Source organism: Thermobia domestica, chromosome 13 (genome assembly GCF_964235325.1).
Source record: "Thermobia domestica chromosome 13, izTheDome1.hap1.1, whole genome shotgun sequence".
NCBI classification, from domain to species: domain Eukaryota; kingdom Metazoa; phylum Arthropoda; class Insecta; order Zygentoma; family Lepismatidae; genus Thermobia; species Thermobia domestica.
In genome coordinates this window covers 198431611-198452305 of record NC_137466.1, presented here as the reverse complement: position 1 = coordinate 198452305, position 20695 = coordinate 198431611, and the positions used below count along the sequence as shown (strand labels likewise).

Below are 20695 nucleotides of genomic sequence, written 5' to 3'. Positions count from 1 at the left end.
AATTATTATGTCTTTTAGGAACCACCACTGGATGGAAGGATATTTGTTCCCAATTATTTGTTAAATTTATTTCTACGATTGCACGTTGTACGTTTATACAACAAAAACTATATCGCGTAATGAATTCTACGGAGTCGTTCATGCAATTTGTACATGAAAAACAATCTATTGCGAATGTTTTGGGAATGACTTTTGATGAAGCTTCTTTTGTCAGAGTAGTAGTGGCCCCCGTATATCTAGTCGAGTCAGCAAAAATTTCTCGATTCTGATTGGCTGAGAGAGGTCACGTGACGTTAGGCCCCGCCCACGCGGGAAATTCAAATTTTTTAGGTCACGTGGTATGACGTCATGAGTCACCCTGCGGGGAAATCCCTCATTCTCTTTTATGACTAGGATTTTTGAAAATTGTTCCCTTTTACGGGTAAGATGTGTGTTTTGATTGGTTGACAGCTGTCACATGATCTTAGACCCAGGGATATTTGAAAATTCGTTCCCTTTTACGGGTAAGATGAGTGTTTATGATTGGCTGATAGAGGTTACATGATCTTAGACCCGCTACACGGTGAACAGGTCACATGGTATGACGTCATGTTTTACCCTTGCGAGGAAATCCATCACTAATTCGTTTCCTTTTACGGGTAAGATAAGTGCTTTGGTACCTTGATTCTGATTGGATGATAGAGATCACGTGATTTTAGGTCCTAGGATTTTTGAAATTAGGGTGTCCTTTCTGATGTATACTTTGGTACCTCGATTCTGATTGGCCGATAGAGGTTACATGATCTTAGACCCGCTACACGCTGAACAGGTCACATGGTATGACGTCATGTTTTACCCTTGCGGGGAAATCCATTACTAATTCGTTTCCTTTTACGGGTAAGATGAGTGCTTTGGTACCTTGATTCTGATTGGATGATAGAGATCACGTGATTTTAGGTCCTAGGATTTTTGAAATTAGGGTGTCCTTTCTGATGTATACTTTGGTATCTCGATTCTGATTGGTCGACAGAGGTCACATGATTTTAGACCCATCACACGGTGAACAGATTACATGGGAAAACCCCTCACTCATTTGTTTCCTTTTACAGGTAAGATGAATGTTTTGGTACCTCAATTTTGATTGGAGGATAGAAGTCACATGATCTTACCCCCCACACCACCCCACCCCCCAGTCCATGCGGGAAATACAGAGCGATATGACGGCGATCCATCCTAGACCGGGATTTTTTTTTTTAATGGTTATGCGTAAAGTTCCCATGAAGGGTTCAACCTCCTCCTTAAATAACCCTTTTTTGGTATCATGATATTGTACTGAAGTTTACCTTAAATATTATCGTTTTCTTTGACAGATAAGATGATTACCAGCTTTTTTTACCTTGATGGAGATCCTGTCCTTGAATTAGTAGCCTATGTCTCTGGAAGTAACAATGGTGAAAGAGGGGTGTCGCTTGTAGATTTCTTATAACACATTGTTGTGAGTTTAAGCGATTTATTGCTCAGTAAGCGCTTCATTAATGGAAACAGTGTTGCCAGATTTTTTTTAACCTAAACTGCTCCGATTCTTTTCGAAACGGTTCCGCAGAGTACAAGAAATTTTAAACTAAAAAATTTTTCGAACTAAAAAAATTTTAAACAAAAATTTTCAAACAAAAAATTTTCGAACTAAAAAAATTTGAAACAAAAATTTCAAAAAAATTCGAACTAAAAAAAATTAAACTAAAAACTTTCGAACTAAATTTTCAAATCAAAAAATTTTCGAACCCAAAAAAAATTCGAACTAAAAAAAATTAAAAATTTTTCGAAAAAATATTTTAAACTAAAAACTTTCGAACTAAATTTTCAAATCAAAATTTTTCGAACTAAAAATTTTAAAAAAATTTCGAACCAATTTTTAAAAATAAGTTTCGTACTAAAGATGTAAACCACATTTGAACATTTTCAAATTAAAAATTTTTTCGAACTAAATTAAAAATCAAATTTTGGACACTAAAAAAATTCTTTAATTATTTTTTCGAACAAAATCATGTAAACCAAATCTTGAATATATTTTCCACCTTAAATTTTCAAGATTACCATTTATTTGAAAACAAGTGTTCAGGGTTTCAAGAAATAATAAAACATATTTTTTTTCAACTTGTTGTATTTTAACGAAAAGTATGTGCTCTTCCTATACATGTTTATTAACATAATAAATACAGGATCTAATTAATGAATATGTTGGACGCGTCATCATCTTCGAATGTTGTAGACGTATCCTGTAAAGAAAAAGAAGAAACGACGGATTACTTTAAGAATTTCTTTTTTTCTGAAACAATAAAAATGAGTCAATATTGATAAGAGAGAAATAAAACTTACTCGTAAATGATGGATGTGCTTAGGCTCATCTTCCCCCTCCTCGGGTACATTTCATCCACTGATGGTGGTTTACGAACTTTTTTCTGGGTACTGCATTTTTCTAGGTGTTGCTGCTTTATGGTCAAGGTTCCTCCTTCGGTACGAGATGACTGCATTTTCTTCCACTGATGGTTGTGTTGATGATTTATGAACTCTTGTGGGTACTTCATTTTCTTCTTGGTGTTGCTGCTTTGTGGTTAAGGAAGGGAAAGAAGAAAAGGAAAAGGAAAAAAAGAAATGGCGGCCTTATTGGGTATTTACAGTTTTTTCTTCTTCATCTTCTTTTTCCAGTTCCATCTTCTGTTTTTTAACGTACCCGTACGGAACCGTATCGTAGGAATTGATTTCTTTAAATCGACGTTTTGTGTACTGGATACTGTACATTTTTTCTTCTTTGCGTGTGACGATGGTATGGTCTTTAGTCCTGCATATCTTATGGGGGATAGTGATGGTGACTTGTCCACGGCATTGATTTGTAATCATTTCTTTTAGCGTGTTGAAATTTAATTGTTGTCCTGCATTGTAATTTAATGTAAATCCTCTAATTTTGCATATGTAACTGGTGACGTTGGTATCCGGATTGTATATTTCTAGGCTGTAATTTTTTGGTCCTCCACTGACAAATGTCTTGATGTATGCTCGTGGTCCATAAGACTCCATCTCGTCCGATAAGCATCCCAAGTACGTTGAAGGTTCAATGGTTGGCTCCCCGGGCTTCTCCGTAAATATTACAGAATCCGTGTCGAAATATAAAACACGTTCCTGCAACATTTCCAGGTACTTGTACAGTTCCAGACGTGCCTGACATGTTGTAAATGCACCTAACACGACATTGGTGTTTCGGTTTTGAACAGGCACATGTTCATTGTACTCCCAGAACGCATACAACATCGTATCATTGATGGGTACAATTTGATGGAGTTTAATGTCGGGGGAAGTGAGTTTTTCATAAAATTCTTCCGGCCGATCAATAATTGTGGTCTGGCTAAAGTTTGATCTTTGCGAAAGTTTTCCCCAAAGAGCATTAAGACAAAGCTTAGATAAACTTCTTCGTGTAGGATTATTTTCAATTTTGGACGGATCCAATGCAATACCTTCACGCTCCAGGACGGTTTGTATGAATTTTGATTTGTCTTCTTCGCTGACACAGGAACTGGGCCAGCCAGACGCTTCCATTTTTGATTTCAAAAATGTATTGATATATTCCGTGAACAAGCCACCTGTTTTCGTGATGGGATCATATTGTTCAATGTCATAATCCCAAATTTCAAAAATTTCCACTGGTTGATATCCTAATTCTACTGCTTTCTGGATTTCATATGATACCCAAGTTCCAGTGAGGCATCGCTCCTGATCGTTGTGCGTACACGTTGCTGTAGGGTCTGGGTTCATTTCTTCGGCACACGCAGCACACAGTGGAAAGAGTAGTTTCTTGTTACATCGGTAAGGCAGGAGACCATGATAAAGATGGCGATTTGGTAATATCGACATTTTGATTAGACCATTGACTTTATTTATTGGTGGTATATTTTCATCACCCTGTAGATAAATTCGTGGATGGCCTACAGGGTATTTAGCACACTTATTTACATAAGGATAAAGCGAGACAATATCGTAATATTTTATTACTTCCCCCGCTTTTTCATCGACTTGGTGGTACAATTTCACGCAATTGGTCCTTCCTCCAAAAAAGCTATCTCTTGGATTTAATGGTCTGCGGTTCATGTACGGGTGATTCTTCAGATACGTCGCCATTGCAGGATTTTGTTTTAAGAACTGATTAAATTCGCACTCCCACATTTCATGTACAATGTACCCCAATTCACGCAGTCTTGCATTTTTGCGTTGCGTTCGTTCATAACGGAATTCCATGGTGTCTTCTGGATTGCTGTAGATGGGCTGATTACGGCCTGTAGTAAAACATACTTTACACCCGTGGTAAAAACAGCCGGCATGCTCGTAGACGTGCTCCTCTAACGTCTCAGGATCTTGGTAGTAGCCATCAACATGGAATCCCGCAATAAACACTTCTTTTTGTCGGGCCGCATGTAAGATTTGTTTTTCTTCGGTTTTTTCAATGTAGGCCAGCCATTGCATTGCAGCGATCGATTGGGTACTTCTCCATCGATAGCCATGTGCCGGTAGAATTCCAATGGTGTTGGGTTTAAGGAAATTCCGGCGGAATACTAAATTAGAAGCACTGGCAATCGTGATCGTCTCCAAGAAGGGATTCACTTTGGTTTCTGTTTCAAATGACGTCATAAACGAAACGCATGCTTGTCGCAGTACATTGACATCTTGAATACAATACTTGAGAATTTCTTTCTGAAAATCAAACGTGTCATTACGATGATCGTTGTACCACTGCATGAACTTGTTTCTGTCTTCGACGGGCATTTCATCTGCACCATAATACTTTGTTTCTGGAAGTGGTCCAATATACGATTGATTCTCCTTGGTGTTGAAGAAATGCGGGAAGTAGCCTTTGGTTGCGGGTAAATTGAACGCTTTTGACAATTTACTTAATGCCATAGGTAGGAAGTTCAACGAGTCAATGAACGTCAGATTATTCAACGTTAAACTCAGTATCTTGGTCCCATTTAATATGACGTCGGGTCTCCATTGGCATTGTTCGACCATGGTCTTTAAAATGAAATGTCCATCGTATCCCTTAGCGTTGTGCGCGACACAGAAAATCCTATTTATATTGGGACGACGTTCCCGCAAGTACTGGAGAAAATTATAAACTGGATCCTCTCCTTGGAAAATATGCTGGCGCTGACCACACGTACTGCAAGACTGCTGGATATTAGCGTTTTCAACACATACATAACATACTTGTTGTGCAACCAATAAATTTGGAATGTGTACATACGTATTATCGCCAATATTCGTGTCCTGCATAGATTCTATATCATAGAATATCAACAAGGCTTTCTTTGCGTGCATGAGTGAAGGAACACCTGGTTTCAAGCATTGGCGATCAGGAAGCATAAAACATTGATGCGATCCTGGAACAATCTTCTTACAAACATTGCAAAAGATCTCATTGCAATCATGATGTCGTTGTCCAGTATGCACAAAAGAATATACTCTGTAACATCTAGTACATTGCTTCACCATTTTGCATATAGGTTCCCCTTGATGATATACAATATTACGATGATTGTTAAAACATTCTTCGCCGTAAAATTGCCGATTGCAGTCGTTGCATAATATCAGCGTTTGATTCTTGTCGCATAGAGGTCTCTGTAAACATTTGGAGCATGTTACAGGACAATTTTTTACATGTCTGTTACGATGATCATACTTTTTATGGCACGCCTCACAGTAGAACTTGGTTGCAAAACAAGCAGTTAAAGATTGAATGATGTCAAAATGGCCAGCCAAACAAATTAAATTTATGGGAGTGCGATTTTCATCGTTGGGCCCCTCGTACATGATATCATGGCCTGTGAAACTAGTATACACAGTAATTTTATATTCTTTGAGGTATGCCTGGAATTGTCGTATTTCATTTACACTGGCACCGTGATCCAAATTCACTCCTGCATTTGAACATAACGCATCCACTTCTTGGTCCACAATACATTTTGTTTGATATTGATACTGCTTATGTCGTTTCATATCTACATTCTTGTATTTTTTCAGGCCAATAGCAATAACAAGGGCGTACGCCAGGCACCTTGAATCTTGATTTTTTACACGTACAATCCCTCGCTTGCTACGTAACAATTCTTCATTTTGAAGTACTCCTTGCCGCAAACCGCCATAGCCACGTGGAATATCGACACGATGAAAATGCACGGTGAATGGTTCGTGCAGGAGAAATGCATTGTTACTTTGTAACACTCTTTCAAACGATGCCCACATCGTTTCCAGTGTCAAGTTTCGTGCTTGGCGAAAACTCACCCAAAACGGTTTATTCGTGTTACGTGGCGATATTACCGATAAACCAACCATCGCCTCATCGTCGACATTGGCTAACAAATGGTCCAGCATTGCTTGGAAACTGTTGTGTACATACTGTATGATATCGGTTCCTACGGGTGGTGCGTTGAATTGAATTTCGAGCATTCTACCTTCAATGTTAAATCGTCTATAATGGCGAGTGATTTCATTGCGAACAATAAAACCCGATTCGGCCATGTTAATAAAAGGAGAAAACAAACAAACAGGTACGGTAAAACAAATGTGTAATGGAAAAAAAGGAATTGAGCAGCGTGAATTTACTACAAAAGAAAGAAGAAAGAAAAATCTTAATCACCTGATAAACAGGAAATCATAACGTTCATGATAAATTCTTAACTAAACAATTCATGTAAAGGTCCTGAGTTTGATTCCCTAGCGATGGCGTTCAGAATCTCATTATGAAAGCATATGTACTAGAAATCAAAGTTTTTTTTTTTTAAATAATTATGTTACTGAAATGAGTGTTTTATTGCTGTCAAACTCGAGAGCATTACATCAGCATGTAACTGACCTATCATTCTATAGTGATAAAAAGAATGCATGAAATGAATGAATGTTTCATCAGTACTGAGATGTGACAAAGTACGCGTAAGCATTTTTTTTCCCCACTCACAACGACCTTTAAATGATGCGTTTGCAAGTTGAAGAGATTCATCAAGCATTAACGATACACATACGTAATTGTCGAAACAAAATCTGTATAGCGTATTTTTTTTATTATTATTGTGACTAAGCGGTTAGCGTACATGGTTCGGACGTGGAAGGTCCTGGTTCAAGCCTCGGTGGGTTTGCTTTCCACGTCGGGGGCATGTCAAGCCTATTCTGAAATTTAATATTCTCACACGTTATCATACATTCTTTTCAAAACTAAGCTAAATGGTTGACGTGCACACCTCATAATACATAAACGTACATAAATCGTCTATAATGACGAGTGATTTCATTACAAACAGTAAAACCCGATTGGACCATGATTAAAAATAAAAACAAACAAACAGGTACGGTAAAACAAATATGTAATGGGAAAAAAGGAATTGAGCAGCGTGAATTTGAGTTGATTTTTTTAGTTTAGCGTCCCTTTCAGTAGCGAGGCTATATGAGACGTGGACCTACTGATTAACGTGGAATCCGAACCACATGAGCTCCCCGCCGGGAATCGAACCCTGGTCTCCCATGTGAAAGACGCGTATGCTAACCGCTTAGCCCAGGAAATCATAACATTCATGATAAATAATTAACTAAGCAATTCATGTAAAGGTCCTGAGTTTGATTCCTGGCGGTGACGTTCAGAATCTCATTATGAAAGCACATGTACTAAAAATCAAAGTTTTTTAAAAATAATTATGTTACTGAAATGTGTGTTTTATTGCTGTCAAACTCGAGAGCATTACATCAGCATGTAACTGACCTACCATTCTATAGTGATAAAAAAAGAATGCATGAAATGAATGAATGTTTCAACAGTACTGAGATGTGACAAAGTACGCGTAAGCATTTTTTCCCACTCACAACGACCTTTAAATGATGCGTTTGCAAGTTGAAGAGATTTACCAACCATTAACGTAACACATACGTAATTGTCAAAACAAAATCTGTATAGCGTAAATCTTTTAACCACATATTCATGCACTCGTGGCTAAGTGGTTAGCGTACATGCTTCTAACGTGGAAGGCTCTGGTTCAATCCTCGGTGGGGGTTTGCTTTCCCACATCGGATCGCTGTCAAGCCTTTTCTGAAATTTAATATTCTCATGCGTTATCATACATTCTTTTCAAAACTAAGCTAAATGGTTGACGTACACGCCTCTGGCCTTGGTTCAATCCCAGGTGATTGCTCGAATATCACGTTAAGCTGAAGGGGCCGCTAAAATAAAATAATTGTTTCAAAGGGAATCGAACCATATTAGAACGATAACTATTCCTTTTAATTCAAGTTCTAGCCCTAATTCGTTAATCTATCTCAATGAATTATATCATTATACATACCAACTAACGTCGATTTATTCTTTCCTTTATACATATATTATGGATCAATAACAACCATACCGTTTTATGTACGTATCCTCCCAATAATTATGTTTTCCATGACAACATGTCCTATCAATAACAAACTAATAATCTTACTCATGACAACATGTCCTGTCAATAACAGCGTTCTTTCTTTTAATTACATCTAAGCTATATGCTTAATTATTGCGCCTCTGATCAGTGTTGGTAAAATGGGTACAGATTAACTATAATAGGGATATATCGCTGTAAATGTCGCCCAGAACGGGAATTCCGTAACAGTATTACGGTGAAGGAAAGAACCCTGGATATTTTCAAAACACTCACTTTTTGAATAGCCCTCGTACTAATTATTATTACATCAATCCTCGTATTAATTATTATTATTACATCAATATAAATATTTTTCTTTTCTCTTCTTTCTCCATATATATATATCAATTCATTTATAACAACATTTTTCTTTTATTACTAATTACGTATCATAAAACGTCGATTCATTACAAATATCATTTATGGATCTATTCAAAATTATAACTAATTGATGACTTACGCAGAGTTACTAGTTAGTTGTTCCTCTTTTGCATTGAACGATAACATCCATATACAAACAACATTATTTATAATTAAGATCGTCATCTTACCAAAACAACAACAAGATCAGAAGGCAATAATTACATTTAAAGGCTTCAATTTAAAATCAATGTCATAGATTTCAAGTTAACATAATCAAATCTCTTTTGAACATGTAAAGTAAAATAAAGGTAAACATAACACTCAAAGTTAATACAAAGATAAGATAAATTAATCACATCATAACATGTTGCAGAAATATAAAGTCCAAATGAAGTATTCACAACACAACTCGTAACATCTGAGAGAATAAATTAAGAATTGTTATCCAAGTTTAATTTAGTTAACAGCAGGTTTTAGTTTAAATTATGATTAATAAACGAGTCAATTAAAGTACATTGAACACCACAATCTTGGTTATTTTCTCTTGATCCATTTCCTGTTTCATTTATTACTTCGGTCCTATTCCGACAGTTCCTGCCATCTCGAGATCTCCAATTGCATCTGTTTTGAGTTACACCGGTATGCATGACATTGTTACCGTAATTGCGTCTTCCACGAAAGTTTCTCCCGTTCGTCCAACTGTTCCTCGGATTATTATAATTCGTTCCATTTCTACCGCTAGAATTGAATCTTCCATTAGCTCCAGTTCCAGTACGTATAACAGATCTTTCACTAATTCCAATGCCAGTATTGTCACGTGACCTCTCATCGCTGCGAAGATTTTCGGTATTTTCATTAGTTATATTCAGGTTTCTGACAGGAATTGGATTGGATGGATTACGATTACTTCCGCTAGGGTTCGGGAATTGATTCTCGAAGTTCTGGACTAAAATTATCAGATGATTGAAGTTTACGCATTGAGCAGACAACAGAATCTGTTGTAATTTATACGGCAATAAAATGCGTACGGAAGCGATTATTCTGGATTCGGGCTGAAACGGATTGACGAGTTTAAGTTCATTATATGCATTGATTGTAAAATCCGTAAGAGATTTATCGACCCGAGGTGAATAGTGTCGAGTTCGCACCATCGCATCACGGTTAGCTAACAAGAAATCATTTTCGTAATTAGCCAACAAGGCCCGTTTAAATTCTTCGTAGGATTTTATATGGTCGCGAATAGCCTTAAACCACAAGGAACAAGGAGGAAGTAACAGATGTGGTAACAACTTCATAAATTTAGATTGATCTACACCCATAATTTCACACTCTGCTTCAAATTTTTCTAAGAACGAGCTTGCGGTTTCGTCACACTTACCGCTGAATTTAGTCATGGCCTTAATTTCACTGACCTTAACGTTTATTTTACTATAGTTATGTTTTTGTTGGCGTTGATAATGGTCTGGAACCCTTTCGCACTTATTTATCTCCTTTCTTCTTTTGCGATCTGGACTTTGGAATCGCCTACTGTGGTTTTCCACAACTAAACCATCATCAGTAGAACTCTTAGAAGAAGATATCCCGTCAGTTTCTATTAATGGAGTTCTCGGGCGGTGATGCAATGTTTCCTGTTGATGATGCATTGTTTCCTGTTGATTGGGAGTACCCAAAGCCTCCTTATACATAGGATTATTGTAGTCACATTCCCTTTCTTGTAACGATCTGATTTCCTCTTGTATGTTGGATATCAGTATGCTATGTGAATTGACCTGGGCAGTAATATTCGCTATCTGACTTTTTTGTTGGGCTGTCGTCGATTCCATGTTTTCAACGACTTTCTTTATCGACTCGGTTTCTAGAGTTAGTTGATCCTGTCTATCTTGCCATTTGTTACTAAATTGTTGAAACCTGGTATCAACTTCTCGTGTCATATCATTTGTAATTTTGATGGTAACTTCATCAGCTAATACTTGCAAATTTTCTTTCAAATTGTGTTGCAAGCGGTCAAAATTTTCTTGTACACCTTGTACTTTATCTGCAAGAGATTTATGTTGCTCTAGTATCTGTTCTAGCTTTTCATCGTTCAATTTTTGCTGTTGATCAAATTTAGCAGTTAGTGTCTGTTCTAGCTTTTCATGGTTTGATTTCAGCTTTTGATCGTTCAATTTCTGTATCTGTTCTAGCTTTTCATCGTTCAATTTTTGTTGTTGATCAAATTTAGCAGTTAGTGTCTGTTCTAGCTTTTCATCGTTCAACTTTTGTTGTTGATCAAATTTAGCATCTAGTAGTTGACTAATCGTATCAATAAGATTAGAATGAGAACGTTCGGACACAGTTACGGCATTTCCAGATATGGTTTCATTTAAAATACTGGGTACTTCTTCAATCTCGGAATCCTGCATATTACCAATTCTTTGGATTTTCCTCCCACTTCTCAAAGTAGTGAAACTCATAAAAGTTATATATATGTATACACATAAACTCAGTTCTTACTATCCTTCAGAACTAAAGGTTTTCAGTATATTCACGGGTCTACGGCACCAGATAGAACGATAACTATTCCTTTTAATTCAAGTTCTAGCCCTAATTCGTTAATCTATCTCAATGAATTATATCATTATACATACCAACTAACGTCGATTTATTCTTTCCTTTATACATATATTATGGATCAATAACAACCATACCGTTTTATGTACGTATCCTCCCAATAATTATGTTTTCCATGACAACATGTCCTATCAATAACAAACTAATAATCTTACTCATGACAACATGTCCTGTCAATAACAGCGTTCTTTCTTTTAATTACATCTAAGCTATATGCTTAATTATTGCGCCTCTGATCAGTGTTGGTAAAATGGGTACAGATTAACTATAATAGGGATATATCGCTGTAATATTATTCTCAGGCATAGTTTCTGAAATTTTGTAATGCATTCTTTTCAAAACTAAGCGCACACATTTTTCTGGCCATGGTTCAATTCCCGACGGGCGCTTGCTGAAGGGACGCTAAACCATATCGTTTATCGTGCTTACTTCTAATGTGTGGAGGTTCCTGATTCGTACTCCCACTTTCCCATTCCACTAATTCCTCATAGTCTAAATATTTCGTACTAAAAGTAAAACACTGTATTCGTGATCCGCCCACAAATGATTTTCGAATCTTGGGTGACAAATAAAATCTCACTGAACTTACCTCAATTCAATGAATAAAAAATCGGTGCAATGAAGCTTAAATGAAAACACTTTTAAAAGGAGATCTTCTTCACTCGATAGTTGAGAGCGATGTAGGATTTGAAAAATGAAATTTAGATTTTTATTTAGGTCGTTGTGAAAACGATGTCACCGTCAGCCAATCAGAAACGAGGAAATTTATAAAATGACATCACAACGAACCAATCAAAACGCTCGCTGCTTTTGTCATGAATCACGAACGAAAACGATGTGTAACAATCGATCGTGACGTCATTCAAGTTTCTCAATAGTTACAACATCTAGTATCACAGTTCTGATCCCAAATGCTTTCTGTCAGGATCATGTCACTACCTGTCGTAACTGTGACGACATTTCATTTTCCTCATATTCCATACGAGAATGTCAATGTTTGCTTTTTTTCCATGAATCATGCTGACACGTTCGTAGTAAAACAAAAAGTAATGCGATCCGCTGACGTTTGCATTTTTCAATCATATGTGCTTCTATGTCGTCACACAAAGAAGTCTATCAGCATTTTATTTTAATCCACGAACGGAAGCGTTACACTGTCAGATTTATTTTCTTAAAGTATATGTGTATCCTTTTCAAGAACCATGGTTCGAAACCCACCAAGCACGATTAAATCCGAATTCATTCATAGCTAAGCGGTTAGCATACACATCTTTGGTTTGAAAGACCTGAGTTCGATTCCTGGAGAAACATTTCTTAGGATTTTTCTAAAACTTGTTTCAATTTCTAGTTCGAAAATTTTAAAAGTTTAGTTCGATAAAAAGTTTGATTTGAGAAGTGTTACACTGTCAGATTTATTTTCTTAAAGTATATGTGTATCCTTTTCAAGGACCATGGTTCGAAACCCACCATGCATGATTAAAACCGAATTCATTCATAGCTAATCGGTTAGGATACACGTCTTTGGTTTGAAAGACCTGAGTTCGATTCCTGGAGAAACATTTCTTAGGATTTTTCTAAAACTTGGTTTAAATTTCTAGTTCGAAAATTTTAAAAGTTTAGTTCGAAAAAAAAAGTTTGATTTGAAAATTTTTAGATGTGATTTACATCTTTAGTTCGAAACTTTTGTTTTTAAAAAATGTTTTACTTCGACAAAATTTTGTTTCAATTTTTTTAGTTCGAAATTTTTTTGAAATTTTTTAGTTCGAAAATTTTTTGGGTTCGAAAATTTTAGTTCGAAAGTTTTTAGTTTAAAATATTTTTCGAAAAATTTGTGTTTAAATTTTTTAGTTCGATTTTTTTTTGAAATTTTTGTTTCAAAATTTTTAGTTCGAAAATTTTTTGTTTCAATTTTTTTAGTTCGAAAATTTTTGTTTGAAAATTTTTGTTTAAAATTTTTTAGTTCGAAAAAATTTTAGTTTAAAATTTCTTGCACTCTGCGGAACCGTTTCGAAAAGAATCGGAACAGTTTAGGTAAGAAAAATCTGGCAACACTGTTTCCATTAATGAAGCGCTTACTGAGCAATAAATCGCTTAAACTCACAACAATGTGTTATAAGAAATCTACAAGCGACACCCCTCTTTCACCATTGTTACTTCCAGAGACATAGGCTACTAATTCAAGGACAGGATCTCCATCAAGGTAAAAAAGCTGGTAATCATCTTATCTGTCAAAGAGAACGATAATATTTAAGGTAAACTTCAGTACAATATCATGATACCAAAAAGGGTTATTTAAGGAGGAGGTTGAACCCTTCATGGGAACTTTAAGGATAACCATAAAAAGGGAACAAAATTCTAAAATACAGGTCTAGGGTGATCACCGACATATCGCTCTATATTTCACTCATGGGGTGTGTGGGGGGTCTAAGATCATGTGACCTCTGTCGGCCAATCAGAATCGAGGTACCAAAGTATACATCAGAAAGGACACCCTAATTTCAAAAATCCTAGGACCTAAAATCACGTGATCTCTATCATCCAATCAGAATCAAGGTACCAAAGCACTTATCTTACCCGTAAAAGGAAACGAATTAGTGATGGATTTCCTCGCAAGGGTAAAACATGACGTCATACCATGTGACCTGTTCACCGTGTAGCGGGTCTAAGATCATGTAACCTCTATCAGCCAATCATAAACACTCATCTTACCCGTAAAAGGGAACGAATTTTCAAATATCCCTGGGTCTAAGATCATGTGACAGCTGTCAACCAATCAAAACACACATCTTACCCGTAAAAGGGAACAATTTTCAAAAATCCTAGTCATAAAAGAGAATGAGGGATTTCCCCGCAGGGTGACTCATGACGTCATACCACGTGACCTAAAAAATTTGAATTTCCCGCGTGGGCGGGGCCTAACGTCACGTGACCTCTCTCAGCCAATCAGAATCGAGAAATTTTTGCTGACTCGACTAGATATACGGGGGCCACTACTACTGTCAGTCTCATTTGTAATTTAGTTGTCCCCGAAATACATACCCTATACCTAAGTAATGGAATACCTAACACATTGGCACAGTTACGTCAAATGGCTGATCTTTATGATTCACATAAAAGGTATACTATGGATTTTGTGAAAATAAATCAACAAGTACGCGCTACTAGTAATTTGCATTACCCTAGTTTTCAAGTAAACAATCCGAAACAGTTTTCTTCTGCATTAGGTAAAGAAGCTTTGCCAAAGAATCAAAGTAAAGTTTTCCCAAGTAGTTCTTCAAATAAAGGAAAGAATGTGCGTAGATGTTTCAAATGTAATTCTGAATTTCATGTAGCACGCTACTGCGATCAATCAACAAAAAATAAAACTGTCCATTGTAATGTAAGTGGTGATGAATATTCACATATGGTTTTTGTGTATGTAAAATTATGTGGGTTGATAAAACGTGCAATAATAGACAAGCTTCTAGCGTGAGCTTTATAAGTGAGAGTTGTTTTGATAACCTGATTAAAAAGTGTTCACCAAAAGTTTTGGAAGTTCAATTACAATTTAATGTCCTAGGAAAAAATAATGTTAACATTACAAAAGCTGCGGAACTATACTTCTTGATCCAAAATAAACGGTTTTCCGAGTGCTTTTACGTTGTCCCAACGGATGATTTTGAATTGTTGCTGGGAAATCAGTTTTTCCTAAGACATCCTGTTATCATTGACTATAATGCGAAGAAACTTACCATACCGAGTGAGAATTTAACTGCAAATTTGTTAGTAACGCCATTACCAAATAATCGTTTTCTGCCGAGTAATGTTTCTACTTGTAGGGTCTCCTTATCGGATCCCGGTCCACCACGCCACCTTGGACTTGGGGGAAGAGGGGATACAGGCCCTATGCATTGTCAACCTATGGATGGTTACGAAAACAGCCAACTTCGCGCTGGGTCTGATGGTTCGCAGTCATGTATGCAGTCGAAGGGGGCCATTCCAAAGAAGTCCAGGCAAATTGCTCGGAGCAGAACTATGGTAGCCAAGCAGAACCAGGACGAGTCCTATAGAGGTTCTTCCAAGGGTATTTCGGTCCAGCGGCAACCAGTGGCGGATTTACCGAAATAGTCTTCGAGTAACTACAGGGTGTCTGGTTCAAACATCCCAATTGGCGTACAGGATTATCCTACCAAGCATCGTTCATCGGACCAGCCACAGCAAAATCCAACAAGGCGTTCCGAAAATCAGCGTTGGTCTACAGGGTGTCAGGAGCGGCATGGGAATTTTGAAACCGAGTCACAAGGGGTGTTCCCAAACTGTCAGCTGAACCAACCTGAGCTACAACTGAAGGGACATGAAGCCAAGGGTCAATCATGCTTAGATGCCAATCAGCATGATTCGGAAAAAGGTAATATAATTATTTCCTCTGAATTACATAAACAGTTTCCTAATTTAAATGAATATGTTGTAAATCTTATGAATAATTATGGAGACGTTATAACTGATAGGTTGGGAGAAGTGAAAAATTTTAGATATCAAATTCAGATAAGGGATAAATCTCCTTGTGTTAAACAGTCGTATCAGTTGCCAAAAGATAAACTTGCCGAACTCGAGAAATATGTGGATGAATTAATTGAAATGGGTGTGGTTGAAGAGGTTGATACTTCTCCCTTTGTTTCACCTTGCTTCCTTGTAGTTAACAAGGATAAATCTAAACGGCTCGTTATTAATTATGGTGATATTAATTCTAGAGTAATTATAAATGCTTTTCCGAGTCCCCAGGTCGATACTTGTATTGCAAATCTAGGAAAACATAAAATTATATCTAAGCTTGATATAAAATCAGCATTTAATCAGTGCCGACTAACGGATGATAGTAAAGTCTATACCACTTTTGCTACTCCACGCAGATTACTTAGACATAGATGTTTGCCAATGGGTTTCATAAATAGTGGATTTATATTGAGTAGCTTAATGCAAAAGGTGTTCAAGGGCATTGTAGGAGAATATTTTGATATATATTATGATGATCTCCTAATACATACAGATGACTTAGAAAAACATAAGCAAATCCTTGAGCAAGTGTTAGAGAGGTTAAGACAATGGGGTATCACAGTATCTCCAAGGAAGACCAGCCTTTTCCAAACTAATATTAAGTATTTGGGATTTGAATTCGGAGGAGGCAATATGTTTATCGATAAGGATCGATTGCAAGCTATTAATGATATCCCACGGCCTAAAAATAGAAGAGCCTTGTCACAAATATTAGGTCTTTGTAATTATTACAAGAGGTTTATACCTAATTATGGTGAGTTAGTGGATCCTTTGAATAAATTAAGATCTGAAAAAACACCTTTCAGGTGGGGGGAGGAGGAAGACAAAATTTTGGAGAAAATAAAGGAAGCTTTCGCTAATCATATTTTATTAAGGGTGCCTGATTTTAATAGTAGCTTTGTTCTGCATATTGATTCTTCAATGAAAGCCTATAGTTGTATACTCAGTCAATATACTGAAGATGGGTTATTGCGTCCTGTGTATTTCCATTCTAAAATGATTCCTGAAGCTCACTGGAGTAAGAATATATACGAATTGGAAATGAATGCATTAATTATGGCTCTTAATAAATTTGAAATGTTTTTACATTCTCCTTTTACAGTATATTGTGACAATAGGTCCTTGAAGTGGTTATTACATAATCACAAAAGACAAAAAAGGTATGGGACACTAATTGAGACCGTAAGTAAATTTCAGTTTAAGATAATCCATTTGCGCAGTAAAGCTAACCAAGTCGCTGATTTTTTCAGTAGGATGTACAACTATTTAGATTATGAGCCTGTTGATGACTCTATAGTAGAACTTCAATCATATGATGAAAAACAGGTTTTTGTAAATTATGCTAACTTTTGGCAGTTACCTTTATTAAATAAACCATTGGCTCAACAGCAGCGAGAGGATTCTAGGTTAAGAGAAATAATAGAGAAAATAGAAAGGAGAGAACATGTTAATGGTTACCTAATAAAGGATAAAGTATTATTAAAGGAAACAAAAGGAAAGGTTAATGGGGGACTTAGAGCTGTTGTTCCTAAAAATTTACAAGGTACTATTATTGAATATTTTCACGATCAAATTGTCGGGGGCTCTTACCAAGGTTTTTATAAAACTCTTAATAAAATAGCTATCAGATTTACCTGGCCGGGAATGATAGAGCAGATTAGGGATTATGTAAAACGGTGTGATGTATGTCAGCGATGCAGAAATAGAAATACAAAATTGGTCGGAAAATATTATGCTCCTGTTATAACTCAGCCCAACAATGTTTGGTATTTGGATGTAGCGGGTAGATGGCCTACTAGTTATGGTTATAATTATATATTAGTTATTATGGATGCAGCCAGTAGGTTTATATTTTTAGAACCTCTAAGGAATATAACTTGAAAGGTAATCTGTGAAAAATTGAATAAATTATTCTATTCATACGGATTCTGTAACAAGGTCGTGCACGATCAGGCGAGCTATTTCTGTAGCGAATACTTCAAGCATTTTCTTTATAGTATAGGCGTAAAGGATATTAAAACCTCTCCTTATAATCCTTCCAGTAATATCACGGAAAGGGGAATTCGTTCGGTAAAGGCTATTTTGAAATCGTACGTTAATAGATGTCAAAAGAAATGGGCCCAATTATTAGATCAAGTACAATTTACCATTAACGCGAGTCAAGGTAGTCTGACTGGTAAAGCTCCGAGTGAAATTTATTTAGGGAAGAAATTGTTTACGCCTCTAGATGTAAAGTGGATTTGTGTTCTCGGAATCTTAGATAATAACGCTACGAAGGAGCAAGTTGCTGAAATTGTCGCTGCCAATATTGATAAGGCTTGGAAGAGGCGAGAAGCCCTATATAATAGTAGGAGGGTTCCAAATATGTTGGAGGTTGGGGAACTCGTACTTGTTAAAAAGATCATGAAAGCCTCTTTAGAAAAGAACTTTAATCCTAAATTCGCTACCCAATTTGCAGGTCCTTATAAAATATTAAGCTACCCGACCAGAAACACTGTCTGGCTTGAACTAGTAGAAGATCCGAGTATTCGTATAAAAAGACATGTTATGTTTGTAAAGAAATATATTCCACCACGAAATGTTGTAACTAATGTAAGTTAATCTAAATTGTATAGCTTAGACTAAGGAGATATTGTTATACCAATCATACTGTGTTTAAACTTTTATATTTGCAGGCGCCTGTAAAATGTTCTCCTGGTCCTAAGCGTTGTAAGGTTGTTCGCACTAGCTACGTTCTCCGACATAAAGGAAAGAAACTCCGGAGTTCTGACACCTTTGTAATTCTTATGTTGGATAGAGTAGAGTCTGCGTCACTGTAAGTTACATGAATTCCTTACTTTAGCAGTAATTATTTAAATTTATAAGGATATTACGATCTTCAAAACGAATAATAGCTATATAAATATTTAACTATTATAAATTTGTTATTTTGTTATTGTTCATCTGAGTTTAAATTGTTATTTCTAATTGTAAATATATATATCAAACTTAAATTCTTCCACGTAATCAATAAATTTCTTTTTTATGTAGGTAAATTTTGGAGGGGCCGGTTAACTTTATATGTAGCGAAATTTATTGATTCCTTATAAAAAAAAGAGAATGGGAGAAAAAATCAAGCATTCTTTAATCTCCGGGCGCAGAGGCTATGAGTGTGTGTATTCTGAACCACCAGCTGTTACAAGGCAGTTGTCTCGGTGTTCGTAGCTAGCCACGCCCCTTAAAGGACTCGTGCGTGCTTCGCGCGATGACGTAAGCTGCCTCTTACCTGCTTGGCTGCAACGAATGCTTCGTGGCAGTGCAAAACAGGTAATTACTAGGGAAACAACGGAATCAGGGCTTTTGAGTCAAAATGAACGATCGTAATATACTATTTTTGTTTAAAAGGTTTAAGAAAGAAAATATAAACGAAATGTAATTAGTAGTAACTTGTAGTAACAATACAGTTTCAATATTATACTATTAACGTTTATTTCACGACTCAAAACTCCTGGTTTTGTGGCTGTTAAAAAAAAGGGAATATAACACAATAAAGAATATAAAAAAGGGAGAAGTTTAACTGAAAGTCTACACCAACGTTAGTTTGTAAATGTTTGCTCTATAATTCAAAGCGATTATGCAATGAAAAAACCTTTCAGCTTGTCTAAATTGGTTGTTGATTCCATTAAAAGGGTTTATTTAAAACTAGTTCTATTTATTACTGAGAAATTAAATTCATGATTATATATCGAGTGCAAGAGGGACTGGATGCGTCTTGTGTTTGTATCTTAAGAGTCCTAGGTTCGATCCCGTTAATGATTAGTGAATACTCGTCCCAGAATAAGTGATTACACGCATATAGAAAGTTTTTATTTAAATTGAAGGATTAATTTGAGGCTAATTTGGTACTATTTAGTTGAGACTAGTAACGTTCTGGGTTCGATAAGTATGGTATTGGATGCAATTACATTTAGCCAGTTAATGGAACCTCTTGAATTATACGTATGTCTATACATATATTTAAATCTTCTAAAATACTAGAAAAATTATTGGGTACTAAGAATATATCTAGACTATTAACTTGGTAAATCGCTATTTTAACAGAAAATAGAAGTAATTTTCTTAATTGATGAGCATTCTACTTCGCGTACTTTTGCTTGGAAGAAATTAAGTACCATATATATATATTTCCGAGCCGTGGGCTCGCCTGTTTAAATACTAACGTTATCCGAGATATTATCGAGCAATTTCGGTTGGGCTCGACTGTTCAGATTTGTTTTAGTTGGCCATGTATATATTCCTCTCAGTTACTAACAAAAATCAGGCAGCCACAGACGCTTATTGAAATAAAATTATTGTTATTGCTATTTTTAACAATTTGTTTGATTTCTCTGGGATTGCGAAACGAACTCATACTTCCCGGTATTACTTCCAGTTCTTTTGAACTGAATGTCTTTAAGGCATTATTTAGGGTATTACAAGAAGAAACAAAACGTAAGAATTATGAGAAACACAAATATTATTTCCTTTTTAACATAGTGTATATTCATATAAATTCTCAATGTTTTTCTTGTAGTGTTATGTTAAAATAGTTACTGATTTTTCTTGCTGCACCAGATTTTTTTAAAGAGCACGTTTTAACAATCAAAACGAGGTAGACCTTACCTTAAAGGAAAGCGTTTCCTTCTGTCCCATCTCTAACCACCAGGCATTATGTTTAAATTAATGAATTTTGCTAAGTGATACAC

General features: G+C 36.1%; 2 protein-coding genes and 1 long non-coding RNA gene across 3 annotated transcripts in view; 1 reads left to right on the top strand and 2 right to left on the bottom strand.

The window, feature by feature from the left end:
* LOC145668927 (venom serine carboxypeptidase-like) overlaps positions 1-20695 on the bottom strand; it is a 57788-nt gene that overhangs the window by 13227 nt on the left and 23866 nt on the right. The window lies entirely within an intron of this gene.
* Positions 1951-13207, bottom strand: LOC145668926 (uncharacterized). Its single transcript, XM_081737208.1, has 2 exons — positions 11511-13207; positions 1951-8476 (listed from the first exon to the last, which is right to left on the bottom strand). The coding sequence occupies exon 2, from the start codon at positions 6541-6543 to the stop codon at positions 2641-2643; it is 3903 nt and encodes a 1300-aa protein (XP_081593334.1). The 5' UTR covers positions 6544-8476; positions 11511-13207; the 3' UTR covers positions 1951-2640.
* LOC145668930 (uncharacterized) lies at positions 14365-20658 on the top strand. The gene is made up of 2 exons (XR_014128119.1): positions 14365-15825; positions 18647-20658. It is a non-coding gene; the product is annotated as an uncharacterized LOC145668930 (long non-coding RNA).

Bases quoted from the DNA above. Each gene is read 5' to 3' on its own strand.
- LOC145668926 (XM_081737208.1), bottom strand. From the start codon at position 6,543: ATGGCCGAATCGGGTTTTATTGTTCGCAATGAAATCACTCGCCATTAT.